General features: G+C 43.3%; 1 protein-coding gene across 1 annotated transcript in view; it reads right to left on the minus strand.

Annotated features, from left to right (window-relative positions):
• The window catches only part of ntng2b (netrin g2b), a gene marked incomplete at its 5' end in the record, with an annotated part of 70512 nt that extends 51303 nt beyond the window's left edge, over positions 1–19209 (minus strand). The window contains 2 exons of the mRNA XM_084046684.1: positions 5959–6602; positions 18997–19209. Of these exons, the coding sequence (XP_083902810.1) occupies positions 5959–6602; positions 18997–19209 (857 nt within the window). The remainder of the gene's footprint in view (positions 1–5958; positions 6603–18996) is intronic.
• Between the last annotated feature and the right edge of the window lie 1146 nt (positions 19210–20355).

The raw sequence follows: 20355 nt of genomic DNA on the forward strand, positions 1-20355 counted from the left end.
AAAACAGCAACTGTACATATTGGTTGATGCACATGACTGCTGATTCTCTGTGCATAATATACCTACTACATATATAGATATATATTTAATTATATAGTTAATTATATTAACTATATACAGTGCATATGTACACATTGATCCACAGTTCTGTTGATTTTTGTAGGCTACATGATATTTATGCATATTTATATCTGCCAATGGTTCATACCCTATGTTAACCAAAGCAATGTTACATTGCTTTCATAATTGTACTATACTGTACTGTATTTGAATGCCTTGTTCAGTCCAATACATGATGAAAGTAAAGTAAGTAAAAGGTCAGTTAAAGTACAGAAAGCCAGGTCAGTGTTATGATATATTTATATTTCTATCTGTAAAAGAATGCACACGATACCTATGCCTCGCTCTATTAACATCTTCTTATACATTATGCACAACTGACTAGCCCAGGTGCAGAGGGCCTGGTCAAGTCATCTTTATATTGTCTTTCACATATTTTATTGTATTTCAATTATTTTACCTTTCCACATATTTTGTCTGTTTGTCTGTCTGTCATCTTTAAACAGTGTTCAGGTATCTTCACCCTTTCACACAGCTAACTGATAATAGACGGTCTAAACTTGACCCCACCAGCCAATCTGATCAGAAGGAGCAGTTGAAGGCAGTGAAAGGACCTGATGCTAGTCATTACCACTGAGGACGAAGACTAATGCAAGCTTCATCTTCCTCGCCCCACTCTGTCTCCTTCCCTCCATCTTGGCCCTAATCCACTTAGGTGGCTCTTCCTGAGCTTACAGCCGTAGCGTTTATTCCATTATAAAGACCCGCTCTACGACCTGCCGCTTATTCCATTAGAAAGCCCCAATCCATGACCCCTCTCCTAATCCACACTGCAAAAATCCAGAGTATTCATCTAACCTTGAGAGCGTAAAAAATTAGTCTTACGGGTACATTTTTACATTGTCAGGGTTAGATTCAGATTCAGGATTTTGCAGTGCGCAACGGGACAACAGGCGGGCCATGACCCGCTGCATTGCGTTCCATGCAACGTTCTCAGGGACGACGACAGCAGACAAATGGTGCAAAGGAGATCAAGGAAGATGGAACGAGGCTGAATCTGAGATGACCACTTACTGTACGACTGAAGCTTCCTGCTCAATCTGATTTCACCGATGTAAGTGATGGCCTACAGTTGAAGCATTGCAACTCTTTGTTTAATCCTTGGCAATGGCTTTCACATGACCTGTGCTGTGAGGGATACGTGCAAGCAGTCCGGTTCAAATTTTTTTTTTTTTTTTTTTTTAAAGAAAAACAGGTGGGGGGGGGCAAGATTTTCTTAACCGCTCAAGCCCTATAGACTTCTTCGTACGACATAGCGAAAATAGCCGATCTACAAGCTCACAACGTGTCCCATCGTGATGCATTGTGAGCTTGTGGATCAGCTATTTTCTTATATTTTCTTATCTTATACAGTATATAGCGTATATATATATATATATATATATAGGGAGAGAGAGAGATATATTTTAGAAATTCTGACAATTTGCCCAAAACAGAGAGACCAGGGTTAATACAAATTATTTTATTATTTTATTGTTTAATTGTGATAATATCAAACATATCAGACAGTCTAGACCCCCCCCCCCCCCCCCCCCCATGCATGTATTTACTTCAGTCTGACCAGAAGCAGGGATAACACATTCAGCATGGCCAGAGGGGCATATCAGAAGCAGAGGCATTGATTTCCCCCCCATCCGTTCCAGCAAATCCTACCCTGCAGTCAGTATGAGTAGGCTATATCACATCAAATGAGTGTAAACTAAGCCTAAAGGCTCTCAGACCAAAAAATACCTTGGCTTGAGTTTATATTTTGGGTCTATACTGCAGCTCATTACGGTTAACCTTGGTAGAACTTTGCAACGAGTGGTGAGTGATGCTGAATCATACACTATAATACTATTCTATCGACTCTATTGCATTTGACCTTGCTTCCATCACCTCTTCTTTGACCTTCTCTTCTCCTTTATATCTCTGCTATACCTCCAACCATCCTCCACCCAACATGACCCCCCTCAACCTGTGTGAGATCCAGTTTGCTGAGTGATTTCAGCACGTCCACAAATCTAAATTTACCACCCTCCTCCTGTCAAACATCACTTGCCTGCGTTTGCACTTAATGGCCTCTCACGTTACGTATTTATTGATAAAACAGCACTATTCGGCCCTGAGTACCTGGCTTCCCGCATACCTGCGCCAGCTCTTTATTGCACAGCCAGTCATTCTGACAATGCAGCGTCAGATCAAAGAGACACAGCACAAAGAGGGTCCATCCTGTGTTGGTTTAAAAGGAATGGGGCTTGTTCTTCGGTCTGCATCCAGAATCAACCCACGCCAATGTTTAGTTAACTAATAATCATTACTTTTAACTGGGTTCAGCCAGAGAGCCATCGCTGGAGACCTGGGGACATACGATACAGCCAGGAAGTGACAACAACCCTCTTCCCATCGATAACGGCAGCCTATCTCATTACCGTGGTGACCTGCAGTACACTGCCTCTCGGTCTTGATCATATAAAACCCATTTTACTGTGCCATCCCCGCCGGAGCACCAGTGGAGCGGAATATTCATTATTCAAATTTTAAGCATTGGAAATCCCAATATGTTACTAAGGGCAGATGAGATGAGATGAAATAGCTTAGCCTTTTGTCCAGGGAACATTGACTAATCGTCTGGCCCCCAAAATCAATTTTGCAACCGTAAGCATCAGACACACATGATTGTACTGTACTGTTGAGGACCCCCCACCACCATCACCCAATACCCCTGCTGGCTGCCCAGAATAACTTATTGATTAGTGATTATGTTACGGGAGGTGTGGGCAGCAAGGGAGGAAGATGGACTGGCCTCAGTCATCTCCACAAGGCTATATTTGGGCCCTCTGATACCAAATCCAGCACATAAAGATACTGTCACCAGCTGCCATCCGCATAGCTTTCAGGATGGGAAAGAGACAAAGAGATGAAAAACATGATGCAAGTGTATAAATCTGAAAGTTGACGTTTGACGGCTCACCATAAATTTGGTACGGGATGAGGCAACTGTGTCGAGTATTGTAGCACAACTGGGCTTTCCAGTGAAATTATAAAACTGTTGTTGTGATTACTGAACGACGCAATAAAGACAACATGTGTCCTGCCGATCGTTAAAGTTATTGGTTTTGGAGGTTGTTCTAGCATAGCTGTGAACAATTTCACCTCCACCATCTCTCTCCCTCTCTCTCTCTCTCTCTCTCTCTCTCTCTCTCTCTCTCTCTCTCTCTCTCTATCAATCTCTTCCCCACTTTCTCTCTCTCCCCCTCCCCCCTCACTCTCTCTCTCTGATTCCGTGCTGAGCCTGAAAAGTTCCTGTGATCAATACCTCCAGGTCCTATCCCCAGTGCCAGAGAGCTGTGTGTGTGTGTGTGTGTGTGTGTGTGTGTGTGTGTGTGTGTGTGTGTGTGTGTGTGTGTGTGTGTGTGTGTGTGTGTGTGTGTGTGTGTGTGTGTGTGCGTGTGTGTGCGCGCGTGTGCGTGTGCGTGTGTTGTGTGCTGTGTCAGCATACACTCAGGACCTCATCAAACACCCCCATACCCCCTATCCACAGGCAGACGCCCACATCAACTTACACCTCTGAACCGCTTACATGTTTTCACTTTCCCCAACCCCCAACGCACACACGGAAAACACACACACACACACACACACACACGTACTCGTACACACGCACGCACGCACGCACGCACACACACACACACACACACACACACACACACACACACACACACACGCGCACACGTACGCAAACCCAACGAGGGTGTTAAATACCATTCAAATGTCACCCTGCCGTATTGATTGGAATAACAATTCTGAAAGGTAGGAGAGATGGCTTGTTGATGCTAAGCAGGCGCGTGACGGCCCAACCATCCTTCACTGTCACAAAGTTGCCATGTAAGGGTTCCCAGCTCCCCCCGCAGAATGTGGATCGCAGTTAACGTTAGACCACCGAGGCCGTCTGTTTGTGTCGTTAATCATTGCGCTCACCGGCCAATGACAGCCAGCGTAGGATCCATGGTGAGAGAGATAGGGTCATTGTGAGTGACCTCGGATTAGGCTGGATATGAGCGTGTGTGTGTGTGTGTGTGTGTGTGTGTGTGTGTGTGTGTGTGTGTGTGTGTGTGTGTGTGTGTGTGTGTGTGTGTGTGTGTGTGTAAATGGGACAGTAATCACGTACAGCTCTGACACTGACTGTCAAAATGATGAGAAAGCCAGGTGAAGTGAATTTCAACAACATACCGTATACAGTAAGTAATCTTTCAGAACTGAACATATGACCTACTGTATTTAGAAATCTGAATGAAAATAATCTCATATTTTTTGTGGAGTAAATGCAGTTGGTACAACGCAAGTTCAGGAGGGAAGAGAACATCAGATAACAATCTCCTCCCCCATGTAATTGCCTCCAATCTGGCTTATATCAACTCCTCCGCTCACCTGCTTGGGACAGCTCCTCCCTTATCTCCTCCCACCAAGCTAATCAAGGGTTGTATTTATACATGAGCCATGACCATCGCCATCTGTCATTTCGATCTGTTTCTCGCATGGACGCAGGGCGCACACAAGCCCAGACTCACCAACGTGTTGCTCCGTCGGCCGATTAAATAATAGTTAATTACGTACCACATATCAGAAACCCAACATTTCTCCTCCTTCAGCCCACAACACCAGGTGCCAGTTTGTACTCCAGCGATGACATCGCCAGTATCCAGCGTTCGCGTGCGAGATCAAACACTGACCATACAGTCCCGTTTCATCCTGTGGCCACCCACTTTCACACGTCTCATCAGCGACCCGGTTTGCGCTTGTTTCGCGGCAGTCCCGGTTCGGCACGTTACAACGCCACTCTGCCAAGTCCGTCTACATTCGTTCCAATGGCCTGACATCGCCCACGTCCTGTTACCGTGACAGCACAGAACACCACTTTTTGGGGTCTTCAGGCGTAAACCAGCACCACTCAGCTCTACGGACCCCAAAGCCAAATACTCAGGGTTCATTCCCCCCCGGAACCACCAACTACCCCCGGACCCTCCATCCCCTCATCCCACTCGCCTGCCATGCCTCTAACTTCACATCCCCTCATTAATATCGCACATCCCCCCATTCCTCCATTGCTCAATCAATCCATGCTGTTTTCAGATCCAATAAATACAACCCAACTTGATTATGTTTGATGGTGTGGTCTTTACTAGTGAATGATTCTTTTGACAGATCTGCCGTATACCACAACAAATTCGGTGTCAACACCCAATGTAGAAAGAAAGAAAGACCATTTAATTATTCACTGTCGTAATCAAAACTTTATGATCGATGTGTCCCTTGCTCATGTATTCTGTCAATCGAACATGACAAGATATGATTTTTTTTTCAGGAAAAGGGTACTAAATTCAAAGTGAGCTCAGACAGAAATTTGCCTGGGGAATAAATTCACATCTGAATTTACTGAAAATCTATCCAAAAGTGTAACAATGTTGGGAAGAGGTGGTAGTGGAGAGTGCAGGAATTTTTGACATGTAATTATTATGAATTTAAGGCAGAGCAATATGTGGTAATGTTATGAGATGATCCCCACTGCTGTCTCCATAATCCCTTTGGAAATTGTGTTTCAGCTGCCTCCCATTTAGCTTTACTGTCTTTATCAATAGAAAGAAGTCATTGGAATGTCTAGTCTGTATAAAAATAAAACAACAAAAACAAATCTGTGAAGGTTTTACATTTGATACTGGTATATTGTTAATAAAAAAACTGCATACTGGATATTTCTTTCTTTCTTTCTTTCTTTCTTTCTTTCTTTCTTTCTTTAAAGTAAATTATTATTTTAGTAAAATTGTAAACTAAACAAAAAAAAAAGTCAAGATCCCTCACCTTGAAGGTACCTCGATGTTGGAGATGGCATAGAAGTACTTGAGCAGGTTGTCTCTCTGGACATAGGTGCCTCCTAGGGCAGGCTTGAGAAGCCTCAGCCTCAGGTTGGTGAAGGTGAAGAAGTCCCTCAGGCCCTTCATGCTCTCCATGCGAGTGTACAGGCTGTCCATGTTCAGCAGGCGAGGCCCAGCGAACACAGCAAAACGCGCTCGCACCTCAAACTTCACATGCTTTTCGTTCTTGGAGCCTACCCACTTGGAGTACTGCTCAGTGCAGATGACCCGTGTGATGTTGGCGGGTGTCAGGTCACTGACGCGCTTGGGTGGCATGGCGAAGGCATCTTGACAGTCGTCAGCGAAGTACTGGTAGGGCTGCCAAGAGCGTCCGTGGTCCATGGATTTGTCTAACACCATGTGAGTAGGACGGCCGTATTCAAAGGTAATCTGGATGTCATCTGTGAGCTCCAGGCTCTTGTTCCAGGCCAGGGAGATGTTGGCCAAAAGGGGCTCAGGGTAGCGTCTCCATGTGACTGTCTGCCAATAGGTGATTAGACCACTGCGTTCACGATCCTGCATGTTCTGAGGTGGATGGGCCAGATCCGGGTTCGAGGCATCACATTCGTCACTGCACAGGTACGGGTTCTCCTACAAGACGGAGGGACACAGAGCAGTGAGAGATCAGTGGGGGAGTTCGTGATGACAGGAACAGCAAAGAACACAATTCAAATAGACCATGTTGGTGTCACTTTTGAAATAATGCACATTATTTGATATAATAAAATAGAAATAAGAAATATTATGTAGTCTAATAAGCTTTGAGTTGAGTTCTTTCAGTTTGGAAAACAACTTATAATGCACTCAAAGGAGGAAAAAACATCACTGTTTTTTCAAGATGTGTCCAGAGGCATCAGCAGATGTATGTACATAGTTTCAGTTTGAAAAACTGTACTTTACTAAACAAGTGTTAACGTATATATTTTTCTTATTTTGTGGTGAGTAATAAACAAACCCCTCCTCTCCCCCTTCAGTGTACCCACAATTCTTTCAGCAGCAACCACCCTATTTCCAGTACCCAGGTCGCCTCCCAATCTATACATCCAGAGCTGTTAAAGATCATTCCTGCCAAGATCCAGAATTGTTAGGTCTCTCCACACTTCAGAGCAATCAAGGATCCTTCCTCTTCAGATCAAATTTCCTTTTATAATTTCTATACCAGCCTTTGCATAGGCAGCACTCACTCTAACTAACCCCACTTTACCCTTTCCTACCCTGTATGACTTCATTTCATCTTCCTGTGACCCAGATATGGAATCAACATGAATCGAATCTGATGTCTCCTAACACACCTGTCCCACAAAGGAAACAAAGCCTCCTCATAGTGAGACTCTTGTATCAGTCAAAGAAGTGTTGGACTTTTAAAGCTGCACTATGTAACTTTCCTGTTCTATCCCCAATTTGAACCCCGATCTCCTGCGCAAGTGCTAACCTGTTTACCACTGAGCTAATGGAGCCTGCCTGCTTGCTTATACGGGAGAAATTTTATTTTGACCTTCAGGTCAAAAAAACACTATTGTGTCAGCAGGGAGATCAAATACAACCACCAAAATGGTATATGTTATAGTGTATAAATATACTCCACCATAAAGATTGGACAAAATAAAATTGTATCCACACAAAACAAGTTACATTCAAATACCTGATTGTAGAGTGGGCGAAGGCTGATTTAAACACCTGGCCTGAGTCAAACTAATTAGACTCAGAGCTGGGTGTGACTACACACCTATTGTGCATGGACCTAATTGGGTGTGACTGCTTATCAGCCAGTTGACGCACAGTCTGCAGAACAAACACACACAGAGTTTGCCACCAGCTTTTGTAGCAGACTTCAGTTTGTTTCCCCACAAACAAATTAATTTAATGGTGACCAGTTCTCAAAGTTCCTAAAAGGGAAACAAATTAAGCCAAATGGTCATGCTCTGGCTGACAATAATGTGAAATCTCCCCCACATGCTTATACTGTGGAGAGATCTACCTCACACAAACAGAAAGAGCTTTGTGAGGCCTGTGTGTAGTCTAGCCTGGTAAACCATCCCAGTCGTGAATTAATATTATCATGTGTCTTCTGCAGAAGACATGATAATGTGAATTCACGCAACCGGGACGGTTTACCAGGCTAGGTGTGGTGTAGTGTGAATTTAGTTTTTAAACAATAGCTGTAGTGCATTTGACTTTAGTCATTTCCCCCTCCTTTTTGAGTTAAATTGCAGTGTGTGCATAAAGAAATTAAAATTAAAACAAGAGATATACTGCATACTGTTTTAAATGCGTAAGCATGGCCTATACTGCCCTGCCAAGGTAAAGAGCAGTAACTACGTTTTTGGACACGCTGACTTATTTGTGTATCCCAAAGGTCAAAATAGCCTTTGTGATTTTGGGGGATAAACCATTACCTCAAGAACAGATGCACAATTAGTGTAATATCACTTATATGCCGATATCTCATTTGGCTGACCAGTTGAATCACTTTTAAACCCATTTTTCAGTGATTTTTGATTTCGTAGTTACTGCTCTTTACCTTGGCAGGGCAGTATAAGCGGGAGGCATACGATAATCCGACATCCCGTTTCTCCGACTATGTGGCATCCGCGTGCGGTTAGGGTTAGGGTGCGGGTTTGGTATAGGGTTAGTATTGGAAACGTCGGAGGCATGCGCTGTCGGAGGAATGCGCTGTCGGACTAACGTATTGCACCCTGGAGCAAGCACTGTGACATGCATCGATGCATTGTGCAATATATTTTCATTACATATAGCTATAATATTTCAAATGTATTGAATTGTGTATGCCATAGATAATGGTGGGATATTATTTTTCAGAACTAGTAAGTTTTTATTTAACACCTAACACTTACCTAAGGGTCTCAGTCATTCATAATGACAAGTTATCCTTGTCATTATGAAAGACCTGGGTCCTTTAAACTTTTTGTAGTGTAGGCTATAACACTAAAGCAGTAGTGCATGATATTGATGCCTTTTGCTGGCATAGATCATATCTCATACCTTCGTTGGAAACTTTCACTTTCTCATCTTTATTGCCAAGAAGCAGTATATGCAGGCATTTCTGCCTTTTGAATAAAGTCATCGGAGTGTATCATGGTAAAGTGAGCAGTCAGTCAAAACCACTCTAGTGGCCTGATAACAAAAGCAAAAGTTACAATCCTGGGAGGCTAAGATTATAAATCATCTGATTTATGGTGACACCGCAGGGTGGGAAAACTCCAAACATAAGCAAACGCTGCGCCGGTGCTGAGGAAAGCTGTATAGCACTGAGGTACTATAGGGAATCACAAGGCGTGGGAAGATACGACGACATTACACGGTAAAAATACAATGTCTTTGTCCCAACAACAACTGATGACCCTCCCACCCCGACCCACCCCCCACATCCACCAGGCAGACGGTACCCTGTCTGAGAACCCAATTATCTCTGCCAGTGACTTCCCTGACTGTCAGAGCAAACAACTTATGATGATAATATACAACACTTACTGTATAAACAACTGTCACTAGGAAATGCTAACGGAGACTGTGGACAGACAGAGAATACTTGTAACCACTTAAGCCTGTATATACTTTGTTGTTTGACGAACTGCTCACAACGCGATGCGACGCGTTGTGAGCTTGTAGATCGTCTATTTTCAAATAGCCTAGGTATAAAATAAGGCTAAAGTGATTAATGTATGTTTTATAATGTAATAATTTATATCTGCAAAGTAACTAGTAACTAAAGTTTTCAAATAATTGTAGTGCAGTAAAAGTACAATATTTTCCTCTGAGATGTAGTGGAGCAGAAGTAAAAGTATAGACAATTGGAATTACTCCAGTAAAGTGAAAGTACCTCAACATTGTACTTAAGTACAGTACTTGAGTAAATGTACGTAGTTACTAACTACTTAAACCCCACTGGGATTAAGTAGTTAATCCAGAAGCGGCTCCTCTAGAAGACCCGCCGCTTGGTGTCTCCTCCATTAGTGCAGCCCCCCTGACCTTTGACCTCTCAGACCAGCCACCCGTTCACACACAAGGGACAGGATTAGTACACCGTTGTTCCAGGGGTGACCTCTGACATACAAATCCTATTGAAAATGATCACATGGTCCTAGATACTGTAGCTCCCATGGAGTGTGTGCGTGTGTGTGTGTGTGTGTGCGTGTGTGTGTGTGTGTGTGTGTGTGTGTGTGTGTGTGTGTGCGTGCGTGCGTGCGTGCGTGCGTGCGTGCGTGCGTGCGTGCGTGTGTGTGTGTAGGGGGGGGGGGGATCCATGCAGCAGTATATTATGGAATTTGCATGTTTTCTTTAACTTTGTGCAATTATTCCTCTGTTGGGTTGGGGCTAAACGCAGCATGATTCTCTTCATTAAGTCTACTATGACCTCTCTGAGCCCTCAGGATGGAGTAGTTCAGTGATAGACAATATGGTAGGTATGCTATCTTGCAGCATCATACTATTTACACCCCTGAACTGTACAGTATGTCCACTCTTCTGTCTTCTGTCACTTCTCTGCCCTGTCTCACATATTTAGGTCAGTATACAGACACACACACACACACATTCACACACTCTCACATGCGCACACAAACACGGACATGAACAGATCCCGTCCAACTGCTACGGCAGGTGGCCCACACCACTAAGCCCCTCTAGCAATTATCCTCGCTGGGATCTTGTCTCCACAACAACGGGCGCCGTGGCACCACAACGCCATGGCTGCAACACGCCTCACCGCGAAAGAGCGGTGAGTTCTTTCATTTTGTTTGTTTGTTTGTTTGTTTGATTGTTATTTTTTAACCCATTAAGACCTGAGGCCGATTCTACAAATGCCTTCTAGATCAGTAGTTCTCACACTTTCAAAATGTTTCAAAGATGTTCAAAAATAGCAGATGTGCAAGCTTGCAGCGTGGCACTAAGTGGCGCGCAGTTAGCTTGTATATCTACTATTTTTGAATAGCCAACACAACAATCTAAAATGACACAGATGCTTTCCTGGTTTTAATGGGTTAAAGTTGTTTTCATTATAGGCAAAATAGATTTTGTTTCTTCTAAAATATTTCATTTTTTTTTTTATAATTTAAGATTTTGTTTGTGGTTAAGTGGTTAAAGGTTTCATGACATTCAGTTTTACAACACATTAAAAGTCTTTGTCATGGTCCTTCAAACGTGTATAATAAGTTTTAACTGAAAATTCCACTCCAGTTAGCCATTGCAGGTGTTTTTCTCTCACATTTCTAAAGCCTTCTCAACTGCAATGAAAAAAGAAACCTTTGCCTGCGGGTGTCGCTGTTGAGGGATTTTGCCTGTCAATCATCGCCTCTGCTCCGCCCCCCCCCAAAGGAAAGGATAGGGGAGGGGCGAGGAGGAGAGTGGGCGGGATTAATGGCCTGTGACTTCACTCTCCAAGGGGCAATCACAGATTACTTTTCAGCCTAATTATTCAGAAAACCCCAGACCACAGAAAATCCACTGAATGTTCAAAGTTCAGTTTTTTGGGGTGTAATTGAGGTCATAAAACCCCCCAAAAAACATAAAAAATAAAAAAAAAGTGAAAATGAATGTCTTAGAACCTTTAAAGGCTCAGTGTCTGAGACATCCTGTTTCCTCTCTCTGTGACTTGAAAGAAAACAATGAAACTTTAAACACTGTTTAAACACTCAATAGAAAGATCCTCAAAGACAAAAGCTTTTTTACATCCTTTTACATCCAAGTTATGGAGAGGTACATTTTTGTGTTATCTGCAAAATTCATAGGCGATTGTCAAATATATGCAATCTGGACAAAACAGCCAGTGAAGCCTTTAATCTGGCTGACAAATGGTCAGAAACCAGTTTGCAGACATCACAGTATCACTTTGCAAGCTGAAAGTACTGAATGAATTATCAGCAAATCCCTGTGTATTCTGCATAGGCCTATTGTGTTCCTTTCTCTTTGTCTCGATCTCTTCCCAACTTTTATGATCACGTCTCAAATATTGTCCTACAATCATCACTCAGCTGACCCTCTGTGATCTTTTTTTTCTCTTTCCACTTCAACAGGAAGTTTGGCGGTTGTATTGCCAGCAAGGGGAATAAAGGTAGATACCGTCAGAGAACACAATTTATTTTGAAGAGGCATCAAATGAAATGACCCTCCCATTAAAAAAAAGGCGACAGAGGGGGAAAGGAAGGGATATTGCTTTTTCACTCAAAACGTTAATCAGTTTTCCCATCATACTGGAGATGTCCATTAATACACTCTGTGGGACATTATGGGACATTATACATATATTACTGTTAGATTTTACTTAGAGCCTGACTAATCAATCGGGCCTATCACCGATATATCGGCATCAGCGTATATGTTGTCCAATATGCATACTTCTTTACAAAACACAATGCATAGAAATATGCTTTATATGTTTATTTATAGTTATTTATAATTAATACATTCCCAATGAAGTACTGTTCAGTGCACTGATGACATTTTGCACATAATGTATTTAACAATAGAGTTTATTGTTAAACTATAAAATATCCTGCCTCCATCACATATCGGCCAATATATCGATATCATTCAGTATCATACTATAATTCTAGTAACCTCTGTAGTGGTGGTGAGTACGTGAGTGAAGATACCCGGTTCTCCTCACTGGCTGGACCAATTGCTCTGATTTTGCACACAGCCATTGACCATTACCATCTGAACACAACTGTGAAGCCCGTTTTTCAATTTCATCAAATCTCAGCTTCTTATTAGTGTTTTTGTGTCAAACACTGTCGCCATGGTTACGGGGCTGCCCAGCTATGGGACGAACTGCCTCCCGGGTTGCCAGATCATGTGCGCATATCCCCCCACGGATGCGCTGCGCCGACCGGGTATGGTCTAGTTATTATAATTGTTTGAATCCTTAGTTTTTACTTTATTGTCCCAGAGGGAGATTTGTCTTCAGAGCCCGTTCATCACAGAAACAAACAGACATGAACAGTAGTATGTAAAACACAGCAACATACTGTACATATAATCTCCATAAGTACATCCATACTTCCTAGCACATAACAGTGTCAGCGAGGCAGTTTATTTAATGCTGCAATGGCAGTGGACAAAACTCCTGCTAAAGAGAGCTTTTTTCCACATGGCAGGACTGTGAAGTAGAACTATTGATTACTCCATATCGGACCCAAGAATCCTCTACTTTTACTGTGCAAGTATACATGTGCACATACTGTACACACATGCAAGTGCGCTCGCACACACACACACACACACACACACACACACACACACACACACACACACACACACACACACACACACACACACACACACACACACACACACACACACACACACATTTTAAATGTCTGCTTTAAAGGAAAAGTAGTTCAAATAACTTTTAATACATTTAAGATTGGCTACGAGTGCTTTTCCTTTAAACTTGATTTCTTCACCACGGTCGACGCCTCCACAATACTAGTGTGTTCCACCCTTTGTCCTGTATGTCTAAAGTCTGCTAAAAAGCATGCGAGCGTACAGTATGTAATGCATATCTACTGCTACAGGACAGAACAGAAGGATCTGGACACAGCTCAGCCTCCTGCTCAGATTACCAGTAGGGCACGACACATTATACTGTATGTGGCGGTACTGTAGGGAGCGACATACATTGATGTTACGCATGACAATGCAGGAAATCCTTACAATTTTTAAGCACATCATACAGCTTCCCTATGGACCATAAACGAACTAAAGCATTTCGAATATTTGGGTCTGGAAAATGTCAAATTGACACATGCGCGCAAGTACGCACGCGCGCACACACGTACGTACGAACACGCACACACACACACACACACACACACACACACACACACACACACACACACACACATCTCTCTCTCTCTCTCTCTCTCTCTCTCTCTCTCTCTCTCTCTCTCTCTCCCACAGATGCTCATAGATACATAATTATGGACAAGAAGTTCTACATCTCCTATCCCAATAGGTTTACATTTTATAGATCCCCTGAGTTTTGAGAATACTGTACTGTACAGTATGTACACTCATGCATACAGTATGCACGCACGCACGCACGCACGCACTTTGTTGAGCGGGTTCTATACCAGGCCCCTTCCTTCTTTCCCTATATACCAAATATCTTCGCCGAAAAAACATCTAAAAGCTCAAAGTTTACCAATAAACTGAACCTGTAACAAAAGCACAGACGGCAGTGCTTCGGAGCCAGAGGTCAGCGTTCGTAGGAGAACGAAAGAGCGAAAGTCACAGCCTGGTTGCAAGCGATGCTACGAGAGACAGGTTAGGCCCACACACACACACACACACACACCATACCGACCCTGACAAGTGAGTCTTGAAATGTTACAGCCAAGTGCATTAGCTGAAGGCCTAGGCAACGAGTACTGATGAATCAGATAACATTATTTGATTCATCAGTTGATTTGGCTGTGACACTGTTAAGTGTTGTCCATGCCAGGCCCTGAGAGGTGACAGCTGTCATCCAGGGAGGTGGCTTGGCTGTCACGTGAGTTCACCTGAGGCTGTCTGAGGTCTTGTGGCCAATCCTACTTAGTATCACCTCAGTCAGGGATAAGTCTCACTTAGAACTGTCCTACTATACTGCCAACACGCCCTAAAGCTCCCTGCCCAAGAAGAAACCAAGCTATGATATCATTGCTTCCCCCCACCTTCTCTGTTCTTCACACACTGACTCTCATTCACAGTAAAATCCTGGGTGTTCATTTAACTCTTAGAGTTACAAATGGATATATTAGCACTGAGTATTTTTTTTACTGTGTATATACGTAGCTCTTTCTCTTGCTCACATTTTCTCTGCGTTCTCTTCTTTAATTATGCCCTGCGCTCCCGTCCCTACTCATGCTGTGCCTAAATTCACCTCCAAGGGTGTATTATTATTAGGATACTGGATACCTGGGCTAGCTTTTACCCCAGGGAGGTGCATCAGGGATGGGCCACCACTGGGCATGGATGGCCCTTGTCCATGGCCTCGGCTAGCCCGCTACTGGGGGAGGGCAGGCTGGTCAAGCCTGGCGGGGGCAGGTCAGTAGGCAGCATGGATACAGGCCCAGTCTGGGAAGCACTCATCCACTGATTCACAGCTACCAGCTGCCATCTTCCTCTCCTTCCAGCAAGCTCCTCTTCCGCTGCTGCGCGGCTCCTCTCTCTCTCTCTCTCTCTCTCTCTCTCTCTCTCTCTCTCTCTCTCTCTCTCTCTCTCTCTCTCTCTCTCTCTCTCTCTCTCTCCTCTCCTCTCCTCTCCTCTCCTCTCCTCTCTCCTCTCTCATGTCTATTTTTAGAGCTGGCTGATTTCTACCGTCTAAACTGGGCAGATCTGTTGTGGAGCGGGAGGATGTGATTTTGTCTTACTTACATTTGGTACACATACAGTACCGTGCGTTAACACATGGCACTCTTCCCTGTGAATGTCTTTTTTTATGTGGTGCATTTCTGCACACGTATACCTGCCTGCAGCCAATATCCACAGGACTACTCCTTAACCTGGACCCAAGGGAGTTGGTGATTGAAGGTTTTGGTTCAAAACCAAAAACAACTGACACAAACAACAATAGACCAAGGTCTTTTTGAATGCGGCATTCTTGTACAGACTGTGTGTGTGTGTGTGTGTGTGTGTGTGTGTGTGTGTGTGTGTGTGTGTGTGTGTGTGTGCGCGCGTGCGCGTGCGCGTGCGCGTGTGTGTGTGTGTATACTACTGAGCAACACTGGTCTGATTTCATCTTTCTGCTTAGCTAAGCTGGGATCCTCCTCACCTCTCCCTCATCATTAGCCACCCCTGTCCGCAACAAACACACACATACACACGCACACGTACGCACGCACACGCACACGCACGCACACACACACACACACACACACACACACACACACACACACACACACACACACACACACACACACACACACACACACACACACACACACACACACACACACTCTCATTCTCCATCTCCCCCAGAGCTAGCTGGGACCATGTAGCTGCACTTCAGAGAAGCCACTAACCAGCTACTGAGGCTCCTAATACAGAAAACTAGCAACAGTGGCGTCGTCCTCAAACTGGAGCGTAGGGTTCTGTCATGTTGAAATAAGCCAACATGCTGGCCTGTTTGGCTGAAGAGAAGGACTGCTGCATTCCCCAGGAACAAGGGAGATAAATAGAGAATAAGAAATGGATCCCTAAGGAGACAGAGGGACCAAACTAAACCAATGCAAACCAGGGAAAGCCGTGTTTCAACATCAGAACGCCCCAAATGTCGAATTTGCCCATAGTTTTTTTCAGGAACATACTGTAACAGTTATTGGGCGAGAGAGGGGGAAAATATTCAGCACCTTCCGCAGTGTGTCTCAAGACTTATTAAGGATGAGCAGCTCTGCGCATTGGGTAATGCAGTCTTTTTTCGGTGCCCTGACTTTCCCTTGACTTGTGGGATTGCTGAATGAGTGAATGTAAATGTACACCAATTAGATACAAAACCGGCTTTTCTGTAAAGCTGCCAAATCCAGAGGTGAGAGGAGGGGGAAATAAATGCTGCTTTTCAGAAAATAAATGATATGTATACCAATAACCCCAACTGATACTGAGTTAGACGGTCCAAGATAGAAGAGAAAAGGAGGAAGAGATACAATGGGCTAAATTCCCTACAACAGTCCAGGTGAAGTAATCCTACAGTATTTGCAAGGGAACTGATTTAACATTACACCATAGAAATTGTTATAATCATTTGACTCCCTACAGGAAACATTGTTCTAATATTTGATTTAAAAAAAATCATAATAATTGCACCAAGGATTGTTGTGGAACGACAAATAAAATTAAATAAAGGGTTTAGATTTTTCTGTTCTTTTTTTGTATAGCCTAGTAAAATCCGAAAGTAATATAATTGTGCAGTTATCTATTTATTTATCCTCTCACAAAGCTATTCAACAAATATTACTTGAGGGATGAAAAGGGAGAAACGTAACTGTTCTCAATGGTGTGGTTCTTGACTCGTGAAATATGAAATCCTAATTCAACCTACTTTTCTGATTCTGTGATCTCCCAGAGCACCATGACTCAAATCTATTCATGTCTATTGGATACTTGAATGACCTGCGATCTCACAACAATCTCACAGCAGTTCCAGCTGGTCCACCACGTTTCCCGGTTCAATCCCCACAACCTTGGGTGATCTGAAGTGAACCAGAACAAAAAATACTGTAAAGATCCTGTCCGGTGTGGAAGTGCTGACTAAGACCACCGTTGCTTCCTGACCCACCCTCTCTCTCTCTCTCTCTCTCTCTCTCTCTCTCTCTCTCTCTCCATCATAGGAGAACATTCTGGGAGCCTACGGACATGGCGTCGCTGGCAAACCCCTTGTAAGGAAGCCCATTAAGGATCCCATCAATATTTCATCATTGCTTGCTCAGAAACATAGTTGTAGAACTTTCCAGGCCAGTGCCATTAGAGGGCAGACGTCAATATGTTATGGCAGCAAGTGTCTCTTCACTTCTCCCTCTTTCCCTCCCTCCATCCTTCTCTCCTCTAAAGAGTCATTAGTCATTGGAGAGGCTTTCTCAAGACGTCAGTGGTTTCCGCTACTTCTGCATTAAACAAATCATTAACCATTAGGTATCCAAGGAGCACAATATCCTCTCCTCCTGATGTCAAATGACTCCTGCCACTTTTATTAGTCTCAATGAGAAGAAGGATGGGAGGCATCTCTCTGTGTATGACGTTGTAGTGTGTACAGTATACTGCTTGTGTGTGTGTGTGTGTGTGTGTGTGTGTGTGTGTGTGTGTGTGTGTGTGTGTGTGTGTGTGTGTGTGCGCATGCGCTTGCACATGCGCATGCGTGTGTGTTTGTGTGCATGTGCGAGCGTGCGCGCGTGCGTATGCGCACACACACACACACACACACACACACACACACACACACACACACACACACACACACACAAACACACACAAGCAGATTTAAAGTGGAAGTTTGTAAATATTATTCACAGATAACAAATCAGTAATTGCAAAGAAATACTGACATATTGTTAACTCAGACTTTTTCTCACGCACCTTAGAATTTTCAGACAGCTCCAACAACTACCAACCACTTTAATTACTTGGATTAAATAAACAAGCCATTAAGAATACAAACTACACCCAGAGCTGCAGACTGTCAAACATTATCAGCCTGGTTGTGTCTCTCACAGTAAGTCCACTCTTCTAGCATACTCCGGTAAAAATAAACTTTGGGAAAAGGAGCAGGATATCTTTAATTGCGGTCCTTTTGAAAGTACAGTGATTTTATAGCTCCTCTTTAATTTAAATCTACATTACCCAAAATGGTAACTAGCCTATGGGCGTATGCATTAAATCGTGCATACAGATCAGATACTTATTTCAGTTCTCCACCCTTTTGCCCTCTGAATGCCCTTGGACAAAAAGGTCTTCTCTTTCCCACTTGCCGTTTATCAGACGAAATTTGAAATCCTCTCGAAAACCCAATCAAACCGGATGATAAGAGTCTGCCAACTCCATACCAGTGTAAACAACACCTCCGGACCTCTCCCAGGGAGGTCCAGGCATGCCAAGTCATTTCACCAGTGTCATCCCTTTTTGTAGACCATGAAACCAGGCACCTCTATGAGGTAATGATGTTCTTATTCAGCCTAACTGGGCAACATGATAAACTTCATCATGTTGCATAATATGGATTGTTCATACTCACTGTCACATGTAAGGTCACTATGAGTGTAAAAATTCCTTTATGATTTTTTTATGATGATAATGGTAATAATAATAATAATAAAAACAACAACAACAATAATGATAATAATAATAATAATAATAATGCTGCAATAAATGGCACTTTATTACAGTTAAAGTAAAGTTGATAGCCCTAACAGGCCTAAAATATATATTGTTACGCTAGATGAACTTTCTCACAATCAATTCTGTAATGAAATCAAGAATGTAAAAACCTCACCAGGGTGCAGAACCTCTCGGGAGGGTCTCCACAGGTGATCCCCGGCGGATCCACTTTGATCCGCATGTAGTCTTTCATAGACGCGGGTTTCGGCTGACAGGCGTAGTGCTCCCACACCGAGCCCTCATCCGTGCTCACCAGGGACTTGCACAGTTCGTACTGGCCTAGCGTGAGGGCCACGCCATGCAGCAACAGCACGGCCTGAAGGAGCATGGCCGGCGGAGGAGTGGATGATGGAGTGCAGGGGTCCGGCGATGGGCGAGGGGGCCACGGTACTCAGAAGTGAGGTGAAGCGCATGGACCGCGGGTGGTGATCATAAGGATTGTAACTTCAACATACTGGTGGATGGATGCTTCCACTCCAGTGAACATAGAGTAGCAGGTAACCTGATGGCACACACTCCCTAAATAATAATAATAAAAAAATACTTATCTATCAAAAGGTGCTTATTTACAACTTTTTACGGCTTCCAAAGAGCAAAACACTTTAGGGATTTGACTGCTGATTTGGAGTTGGTTTGGGTCTGCTTTAACCATAGTGGTGTAGAACTGGATGTTTTAGTTGTTAGAAGGGATCCATGTCTCTGGCAGACAGCGAGTGAAGCTGCCCGTGGAGGACGATGACGATGATGCAGAGGTTTCCTCTCCAGGTTTCTCCATTGAACGGTTGTTTGATTGTCCTGGGGGAGACGTGTGGGAAAAGTTAAGGTGTAAGAATCATAAAGGATTTAATGTTAAGTCTATGCTTATTCATTTGGTGATTCAATTATTGTAACTGAGTGGTGATGTGAGGCGTGTAGCAGGTGCAATGTATGTATTCTAATTGGTCGCGTGCGTAATTTGTGCAAATTCAGATATACATTTGTGATATTTATAAACAAGACAGAAGTTGGTATAGTAAAAAGATGCACGTGGGTGGTTGTGTTTTTTATCATTTAAACATAATATACGAAATGTGACACCATCCAAACTAAAGTTTTATACAGCAGCATATTTCACAGTTTACCGTTTGAAGCTAATTTCTCATTGCAATCCATATATAGCCCCACGTTTTCACCGACACTGCCAACCATAAATGACAACTCATCAAGTCAATCATCTATTTATCTGTCCCATTAAGCCTACACAAATGCACTCGTGAGTATCCCAGGGTTTTTTGATTGATTGATCGATTGATTGATTGATTGAATACTTTATTAACAGTTTGCAAATAGTATCCTACAGTGGTACGATTTTACAATGATTGTTAAAAGGATAACACAAAAAAGCCCTACAGGGGCTTGTTTCCATTGTGGTCCTAGCTACTTTGTTAATAATCCCTTCGGTAGGCTAATGTTAACTTTCAATAGTTACTAGAGT

Source organism: Gymnoscopelus microlampas, assembly GCF_963454915.1.
Source record: "Gymnoscopelus microlampas genome assembly, chromosome: 21".
Taxonomy (NCBI): Eukaryota; Metazoa; Chordata; class Actinopteri; order Myctophiformes; family Myctophidae; genus Gymnoscopelus; species Gymnoscopelus microlampas.